The sequence below is a fragment of the Aspergillus alliaceus genome (assembly GCF_009176365.1).
Source record: "Aspergillus alliaceus strain CBS 536.65 unplaced genomic scaffold BDW43scaffold_30, whole genome shotgun sequence".
Lineage (NCBI taxonomy): Eukaryota > Fungi > Ascomycota > Eurotiomycetes > Eurotiales > Aspergillaceae > Aspergillus > Aspergillus alliaceus.
Genome location: NW_022474713.1, coordinates 24804 through 33520, shown reverse-complemented (window position 1 = coordinate 33520; position 8717 = coordinate 24804). Strand labels below are relative to the sequence as shown.

General features: G+C 47.3%; 3 protein-coding genes and 1 non-coding gene across 4 annotated transcripts; 3 read left to right on the top strand and 1 right to left on the bottom strand.

Annotated features, from left to right (window-relative positions):
• Nucleotides 1-2102: 2102 nt before the first annotated feature.
• BDW43DRAFT_312361 (uncharacterized protein) lies at nucleotides 2103-2373 on the top strand (the record flags this gene model as incomplete). The annotated part of the gene is made up of 2 exons (XM_032047352.1): nucleotides 2103-2121; nucleotides 2207-2373. 2 exons carry the CDS (start codon nucleotides 2103-2105, stop codon nucleotides 2371-2373), a joined length of 186 nt encoding a protein of 61 aa, XP_031898875.1.
• A 507-nt stretch (nucleotides 2374-2880) lies between these two features.
• Nucleotides 2881-5393, bottom strand: BDW43DRAFT_312360 (amino acid permease; the record flags this gene model as incomplete). Its single annotated transcript, XM_032047351.1, has 19 exons — nucleotides 2881-2981; nucleotides 3038-3116; nucleotides 3179-3326; nucleotides 3377-3505; nucleotides 3566-3643; nucleotides 3695-3896; nucleotides 3953-3977; nucleotides 4027-4059; nucleotides 4112-4140; nucleotides 4188-4222; nucleotides 4268-4346; nucleotides 4393-4507; nucleotides 4562-4633; nucleotides 4680-4744; nucleotides 4845-4873; nucleotides 4968-5040; nucleotides 5088-5157; nucleotides 5209-5242; nucleotides 5299-5393. 19 exons carry the CDS (start codon nucleotides 5391-5393, stop codon nucleotides 2881-2883), a joined length of 1491 nt encoding a protein of 496 aa, XP_031898874.1.
• A 555-nt stretch (nucleotides 5394-5948) lies between these two features.
• On the top strand, nucleotides 5949-8146 carry BDW43DRAFT_280172 (putative flavin containing polyamine oxidase). The gene is made up of 6 exons (XM_032042396.1): nucleotides 5949-6218; nucleotides 6292-6429; nucleotides 6494-6521; nucleotides 6569-6588; nucleotides 6642-6894; nucleotides 6951-8146. The coding sequence occupies exons 1-6, from the start codon at nucleotides 6198-6200 to the stop codon at nucleotides 7955-7957; spliced, it is 1467 nt and encodes a 488-aa protein (XP_031898873.1). The 5' UTR covers nucleotides 5949-6197; the 3' UTR covers nucleotides 7958-8146.
• A 13-nt stretch (nucleotides 8147-8159) lies between these two features.
• BDW43DRAFT_t153 lies at nucleotides 8160-8231 on the top strand. The gene has a single exon. It is a non-coding gene; the product is annotated as a tRNA-Arg (tRNA).
• Nucleotides 8232-8717: the final 486 nt, after the last annotated feature.

Below are 8717 nucleotides of genomic sequence, written 5' to 3'. Positions count from 1 at the left end.
CCCCCCCACCCACCCTCTTCGGAGAATGAGGCCTCCTCATCTGCGGAAGACGACGCAGGCACCCCCTTGCCCGAAAATGGTGGGGAGTGGTGTCTGCGGTGTCTCCGGCGCTGTGGTTCGGCCCCATCGGGGGTAAATATTGCCTGTGTGTCCGTGAGGGCCGTCGTGTCTGTTCTGTCTACATTGCGCGAGAGGTCACCACCGTTGCGTACCGGTAAGTGATATCTCATTCTGGTTCCTGATACTGGGTGATGTTGATATGTGCTGCTCAAAGAGGGAAGCGCTTATGAAGACATTCTGACACTGGAAATGTTCAAGCCAATATAATGGTGCCACGACACTTGTAAAACGCATAATAGACGCGCCAGAGTGGCAGAGAGCAGTTCGCCTCCCAGCGAGGATCATCTACCATGGGAAGTCTCATTTTATACTAGGCGACTATCCCAGGAATTCCATACGGCGACTTCGTCGAATAATGTGGGATGGCTAGCCTAGTATTTTATTACCTCATTTCTGACAGTGTGAAGGACGATAGAAGGTCGGGGGCTTGTCCAGCCATCGAAGCATATTCTCGATAGGCTAAAACGAAAACGGTATCCGATCCAGATGCAGTCCCAGCTTTGGGATGTCGAGGAATAGTGACTGGTGCAGACATCATGTTCTCTGCACAGATGTGGGAGAAGATGGTGTCAACTACGTGAACGTTAACGTTGTAACATCGCTGCTCAAGAGGTTCAATAATAGAACTTCGCGAGGGTAGTATTTTCGCTTATACCAGACTCGGTTGCAGCAACTCTCAAACCTATGGGCGGAACAGCATAGATGAGAAGGTCAAAGATAAGTTAGGCGGGATATCGCACATAATGCAGGTGGAAACAGTTGTGCCCTTTGACTGTCCCTACACATTGTAAACAGTATATCCCCTTTAATTGGGCATGGATTCCGGTTAAAGAATCCTTCGAAACAGACGACATTAGCATAATTTGCGGTCGCCGTCGACCATATAATAGAAAGACGTTTTGTTTCCACGACAGAGAACCGAGTTATCAGGAGTAAAGTTCTCAGTTGCTGGAGACACAGCGGCGCCAGGGTAAGTGAGCCACGTGCGCTCTGAACGACCTAGTAGGTTTTGATGTAGCCATAGTTGTTGCTACCAATGAAGTGAATGCACCAGGACGAGAGGAGACTTTCTGCCTCCCTCTGTTGCTAACACAATGGGAAGATTCTTTGAAGGTCCAAGAACATAGAATTATAGCTTGGACGCCCTAGATGTTGGCTTGTTGAGCTCTGCGGGAAGGCATTGATTCTTGGAGTTGGCGATTTTCTCCGATAAGTTGAGGCAACTTCATGCCCAGATCTGAGAAGGAAAGTATGATTAACATGTACCGAGTATGTACATGGCTGTGATTGTCACTACAGTAGCTGATATTAAGGTATGCTGATAGGGTAGAGTGGGTATAGAAAAGAGAGGTTTAGTCAAATAGTCTTGTTAAATAGACGGGATATGGCAATCGAATATTGCATATTACATAGACGAAACCATTAACTATTGCTCCAGAGTAGAATTCACACAAATCATTCCTCTATTCGACAAGAGTGAAGCCCAAGGTCATTCCTTCATCATACGCGGGTCTCGAAATTCGGGTTACCAAAAATAATAAAAAGAGAATAAAATCATGGAACATGAAGATCACGTAGCATTGGATCAATGATATGACGGCAATAACTCAGAATGCGATCATGATCTACGGGGAGGACGATCATTCAATCATACGATTTCCGAGATCATGCCACATTAGATGCAACATTTCGTCTTCTCCTCCACCTCGACAATATTTATATACCCAGTCAACCCCATTCGCAACTCTAATTTCCCCAAGATTCCCACTCCTGAAATTCAAGAGACTTCTTACCCCATATCAAACAAGACAATTTACCCCATGGATACTCACACAACCCCAACTGCTCCGCAGCGACCCAACTTCAAGCGTCCCGTTTACTTTCCACCTGTGAAAGGGAATATTGGCAAGTGGCATGTTCCTCTTCACTTTACTCAAAAATAATTAGTACTAATAAGTCACGGATATAGGTACCTCCCCACAATGGGAATGATAGCGCTTGGTAAACCACCCCACCCTCCCTTACCTTCCCTCTCCCAAATTCGCGTTGAGCAATCAAGAAACATCCGTCTAACGACCAATCCCAGGATTCGGCGCCTACAATTACTTTAACACTCCCACTCCCACTCCCGCATATCAAGACCCCGAGGAAGCAGAACGCCTTCGGAAAAATAAGGCCCTGATGGACGCATACGGAGACAAGGAGACCTTGCAAGACATCGAACGTGCGTTTGCACTCTACGAGATCCAGTAATAATGAGCTCAGACTGGTTCTGAAAGCAATAGGATTCGGCATTTACGGAGTTTGGCTACTTGGGTGGTTTTGACGATTGTGATTTGCATTCTGTCTCTGTCTATATTTTTCCTGCGACGATCTGGAATCTAGTATACTAGCATATATTTTTAAATATACCATTTTCTTTTTTCATTATAAGATGTCATATTTAATGAGTGCGCTAGTAGTGTTATTGTCCGGCTGTCGAATCAAGGGTGTTGATATGCCATTGCCATGCAAGCCTCAGGCCATTTGATCGTCGTGGTCCAGTTGTTTTTTTTTTTTGTTTTTTTTTTCCGCTATGGTTCCGATTTGATGGCTTTTGTCGGGCTTTCTTGTCACTCCATCTATCCATCACCTGGTCATAGAGATCATGCAACGTTGCACGGAAAGGGCAAAGCACCAACCCCTCACTTGACACCTTATACACCCTTGTCAATGGTCTATACCAAGGCTTTTGGTTTACATAGACAGGAAATACCCTACCTAGGTTTCAACCCTGGGCCCAGTAAAGTTCTTGCGTCCGTCGACGATCCACTGCACAACGGACACGATAACTATGATCGCAAATGCAACGATACAGTAATCTACACATATCAGATTCGTCTCGTAAAAGAATAGTGTGCTGCCATATTATACTTACTCATACTACTCCCCGTCACCGGACGGGAAGGAGGGAAAAGAAACAAGACGGTCGTGAGAGCGATATAAGTCAAAGAGACCTATCCCGTTAGACCACAACACCACACCACGCCCATCAGAGCACAACATAATTAAAACTTACAATATCAATCGCCCATCCAACCCCATTCGGAATCTTGAATTTCCGATCGGGCAATGTCTTCCGTCCGCGCAGGCAGTTGACAGCGATCGGCATGGCATAGGACAGATCCAATGCCACGACGGACGACGAGACAATAGCGTTGAAGGCGCTATCTTCTTAGCTAAATCACGCTAAATAGCCCCTAGCCATAGAACGTACCTTGAGGAACCGAGGAAGATCAGGCCGAAAATGATAACGACGAGCGTTGTCAACGCCAGCGCGTTCAAAGGTAGTCCCAGCCTTTGGTGAACATGGGCGAAGAATCGTGACGCGGGAAGTCCACCATCCCTGGACACTATCAGTCGCTCGCTCGTCGGGGTTATAGTGATAATAAGGAAGGAAATTTACCGAGCGAATGCGAAAATCATCCGGCTACTCGTTGTCATCACGCTGAGCGTTGCAAAGGCCAGGCAAACAAGTGGGAGCCTATCATGTCAGTTTACTGATTCGGGGCGCACGCTAATGAGGGAAATATACATGAGCAGGCAGATTGCACCGGCGGTATTTTGGGTCGCATGGAGGAGGATTTGCAGCAGGGGACCTGCGCTTGAGCTCACCACGTCGTTGATGTCGCCGGCGACAAACAGCAGGACGATAAGAAAGACGGAGCCGGTGAAGGTGCCAATCCCAACGCAGGTCAACATGACCTTGGGCCCTTTGACGGATGGCTGAGGGATTTCTGGATTCAAACCAGGGTTAGTGGCGTCTCGTGATAGTGCACCTGGTTGTTCGTACCCTCGATCATATGTACCACAGCATCCTAGCAGTATTAGCAAGGCGATGGATATTGGGGCCTAGATTCAACGTACAAATGCAGTGACTCCCAGGCCTCCTTGGAGGAGCTAATTCAATCAGCCTATGTGGTTCTCAATTAAGAGGCAGCGATAGACAAACCCCCAATAACCACGCCACACCATCGGGCCCTGTTATTCATTAGCGGCATCCTACGTCTCTGATTTTGTGAACCTACAGCCAGTTTGATTCACAAAGTCGCAGAACACAAAACTATCCTGTTAGTTAATGATCGTCGGTCTTCGAGAGAATACTCACTAGGCTGAGTTATAGTCTGGCGAAGCGCACGCCAGCACGGTAATAGAAACCAGGACGAACCCGCCAATCGACCACGTAACTATGAATATTAGGATTGGCCCAACATATTACTACGAGTGACATACAAGCGCCGCGATAGATCAGTGGAAGCACCGAGTTCATAAACGCGTTAATCACGAATGCGCCCAGCGTAATCCCCACGTAAATGAGGAATTGCTGCCATCGCTGCAATACAAAGCCCTAGTCACCATCAGTAAGTGGGATATATTAGCCTCCAGGGAAAGGAATACATACAGGATAAACCGCGGAGACAATACCCGAGATTAGCTGGCTTGAGAGCAGGGCGTTCGTAGCCACTAGAGCAACCTATTGGGTCAATTTCGCTCATGATAGCCAGATCCGGGATTCGTACCCATCCCGCGACATTAACCCATCCTGTAATCCAAGATAGGATCGGAACCCATTGGGGCCAAGACACTGTATTTCTTAGCAGATGAAATGGACCCTGATGCGTTGAGCCGACATACCAACTGACGACATTAGTGAGACAATTATATGCAAGGGATAATTTACTTACCAGCAACCCAATGATACTGTCCACCCGCCCTATCAGATGTGACTACAAGTTAGCCTCCCTTTTGCTCTCTTCGCTTTTTTTTTTTCTCTTGCCTTGCCTCTTCACATTTGCCAAGAAACTCACGTTGGATATGCCGAGAGAAATTCGGCCAGGGAGGCTGCGATGCAGAGATTGCAAGTGCCAGCTGTTACCAGTCCTTGGAACTGTGAGCGAGGTCCGTCAGTATCGCATCGAACGACTCACCCCAGATAACACTGGTGCTTCCCCCCGATGTCAGACTGATTGACAGACTGGCCGACAAAGCCGTCCAAGACTATAGTCTGTTAGATTAAACGGGCTATTCCAGGATATCGTTAATACATACATTAAGCACCGCAAACGCTAAGCCAAGCATAGAACTAGGGCGAGCGAATCAACATTTAGCCGGTCAGCTGCCACCTGGAAGAAGGCTTACAGGGTTGAAAAGTTCCGGTGCAATTCCGGCTTATGACCCATACGGGCCAGCTGGGCGTCGTCTTCCGGGACATATTCGGCCTTTGTTTCCTCCATGGCGGTCAATGAGGATCAGAAGGAAAGGGGATAAGGAGCGGTGGGTTGGATTGCATGCAGCATTGGCGGGTATTAATATTTATGATTTAATAGTAGTGTTTTAGAACTAATCCAGCAGCCAAGATAGAAGCGGAATGTCCAACCTCGGATGCGGGGAAGACTAGGGCATCGAATTGGCTTTAATAAGGGACGAGTCACCAAGCTACAGAAAGGGATGTGATTTGTTCGATACCACTTCAGGTGGGCCCCTAGACAAGGGAGAAGCTTCTTCAACGATTAATTAACCCACTATTCAATCATCCTGACTGGACAACCCGAATGCTTATCAGCAACACCACATGACAAGGTCTTCATTCCGCCTGGACTTACCCATCTCGTGCTAACCTTGGCTTCACTAGCTTAAAGGTAGGAGGGCTCTTGCCAAGACTTGTCCTGCTGATGCGTATCGCCTCACTAGCGATCCGGTGAGCTGGTGCAAAGATAACACACCATGCCAGTCACCTCCCGCCAAGTAGAGGTCATTTACTAGATATGTGCAGCCCCAGCCGTAGTTACAAAAGCGCTCCTCAACGCTCTTGTATTCAAAACTGAGCCAACCTCGTGTAAGCTCCACGCAATATGCATTTCACATTTTCAATATGTCCGTGTCTCTTATTAGCTACTGGAACAATAAGATCAACCTTCGCTCATGTCGCACAACCTCCACCAGAGGATAGAATATGCACGGAAACCACCGTGGCAATTTTGTAAGATGGTAAGGTTACTGAATGTCACAGGGGTCTAACATAGTACAGGGGGGGTGGAATGGCCGGGATCACGGCAGCAGTGAGTAGTCTTCTCAAGGCTGTTATCAAGCCCAAGAAACGCTATAGAGATAAATATTTACTCACCGAACCAGCAAGCCCTGTCAAACGCTTCTATACACGACTTCATCATCTTAGAGTACCGGAGTAATATAGGCGGACGTGTATGGAATACAGATTTCGGACAGGATGAGAAGGGGAAGCCTTATGTGGTAGAGTTTGGCGCAAACTGGGTAAACCTTAACACATTCGGTCCATTACAGTCTAACGAACAGTTTTGCTAAGCTCAAGCCTCAGCTGCATGGTGTGGGAACAGGAAGAACAGGTGGGCCTCACTGATTCACACATTTTGGCTTTGCTAACTTCAAGAAGAGAACCCTCTCGTTACTCTAGTATGGATTTACATTTCTTTTATTCTCTTATTGACAAGGTCTTACACTTCCAGGCCCACAAACACAACCTAAAGAACGTATTGGATAATTCCAGCTCCGTTCTGACATACGACGAAAACGGGTACAACGACTACCAAGACATACTAGACGCCTTCAGCGATATTAAGGACACCGCTTACAAGGATGCAGGACAAATGCTACTAGACAATATTCAGGATGGGAATGCACGCACGGGATTTGCCATGGCTGGCTGGAACCCTCGAAGGAATGACATGAAGGCACAAGCCGTAGAATGGTGGAACTGGGGTACGATGCGCACAGGGGAGCAACATGTTCACGGTCAACCCTAACTAACCAACAAGTGACAGACTGCGAGTCCGCAGCCAGCCCCGAGGCCAGCTCATTCATTTTCGGGGTAGCCGCCGAAAACCTCACATTCAACCAATTTGGTGACAACAATCATATGGTCATTGATCCCCGAGGATACAGTACCGTCATTGAAGGCGAGGCATCGTCGTTCCTCCACAAAGAGGTCCAAGATCGCCGACTCTGGCTCAACACTCAAGTTACTGATATCACGCATTCGAAAAAAGGAGTTCAAATCACCAACAAGGACGGCAGCTGTATCAGTGCCGCATATGCCATCTGCACGTTTTCTCTGGGCGTCCTACAGAACGACGTCGTACAGTTCCATCCGTCCTTGCCCAGATGGAAGCAAACTGCCATTCAGAAGTTCAGCATGGGGACCTATACCAAGATCTTCCTGCAGTTTGACGAGGCATTCTGGCCGTCAAACACATCGCATTTCCTCTACGCCTCGCCTACCACACGCGGGTTTTACCCGATATTCCAATCTCTATCTAGCGACGGCTTCTTGCCCGGGTCCAATATTCTTTTTGTAACGGTTGTAGGAGAACAGGCATATCGTGTAGAAAGACAATCGGACGAGAAAACGAAAGCGGAAGTCCTCGCTGTCCTCCGGGAGATGTTCCCAGACAAGCATGTGCCCGAACCAACCGCGTTTGTATATCCCCGTTGGAACAATGAGCCATGGGCATACGGTAGCTATTCCAACTGGCCGGTCGGAACTACATTAGAAATGCACCAGAATTTGCGCGCGAATGTAGACCGTCTGTGGTTCGCTGGGGAGGCGACCAGCGCATCGTACTTTGGATTCTTGCACGGAGCGTGGTATGAGGGGCGCGATACAGGCGAGCATATCGCTGCTATATTGCAGAATCGATGTTCGACAACTTATGGGGAGGTTACTTGTGGAGACCGCACGCATTATGATGTCTTGCATGGCACGACACCGAAAGATGCATATACAGGCATCAATGGGTGGCCGCTCAACAGCACTAATCTTTGAAGACTAAGAGCTATCCACGGGATATGGAGTTGATACAACATGAGAAGACTAGAATAGATCTTGGAAGAGCTAGAGGAGTTTTATATGCCAAGGAGAGATCTGAAAAGGCCCATGATGAATATCGACACTGGCTTTAGGGCATGCTCATAAACTAAAAAGTGGTTTATAGGCATTAAGTAAAGAAACCCTTTTCATAGTAGCTGGGCGGCTGGCCTAATGGTAAGGCGCTTGACTTCGGATCAAGAGATTGTAGGTTCGATCCCTGCGTCGCTCGTACTACTTTTTTTCACTTGGCAAGACCAACCACATTTTTTTTTACCTCCCTTCCGTGGCTCCATGTTAAATCATTATCCTTTTCTGCGCATCCCTTGGTAGTGCATACGTATCTATATTGAATGTAAGTAAGCAAGTGCAGTTTTTGCAAAGTTATCCAGGGCCAATGACTGCACTTTTGCTCAGCGGAGAAAGAAGAAACTCTACAGAGAATGGAACTCGGTCGCATATGAAAGAGATCCTGAAGTTCAGTTAATATTATCTATATGATTTCAAGGGCTTGGCAATAAGATATGTTGCATATGTTGTTCTCTTTTCGAAGTGGTGCTTTTCCTCAGCAAGGTATGGAATGAATATATGTTGAACTGGAGGAGCCTTCTTTGTGTCTTCTCAACCCTTTAACTTCGTTTTAATATAGATATCTTCATATAGCCTATTAGACAGCAGAGCATGTCCTAAGTAGGAGACTTTCACGTATACAGATTGC

Bases quoted from the DNA above. Each gene is read 5' to 3' on its own strand.
- BDW43DRAFT_280172 (XM_032042396.1), top strand. From the start codon at position 6,198: ATGGCCGGGATCACGGCAGCA. The intron at 6,430-6,493 runs GTAAACCTTAAC...CTCAAGCCTCAG, and splicing joins TAGAGTTTGGCGCAAACTGG to CTGCATGGTGTGGGAACAGG. The intron at 6,589-6,641 runs GTATGGATTTAC...TTACACTTCCAG, and splicing joins AGAACCCTCTCGTTACTCTA to GCCCACAAACACAACCTAAA.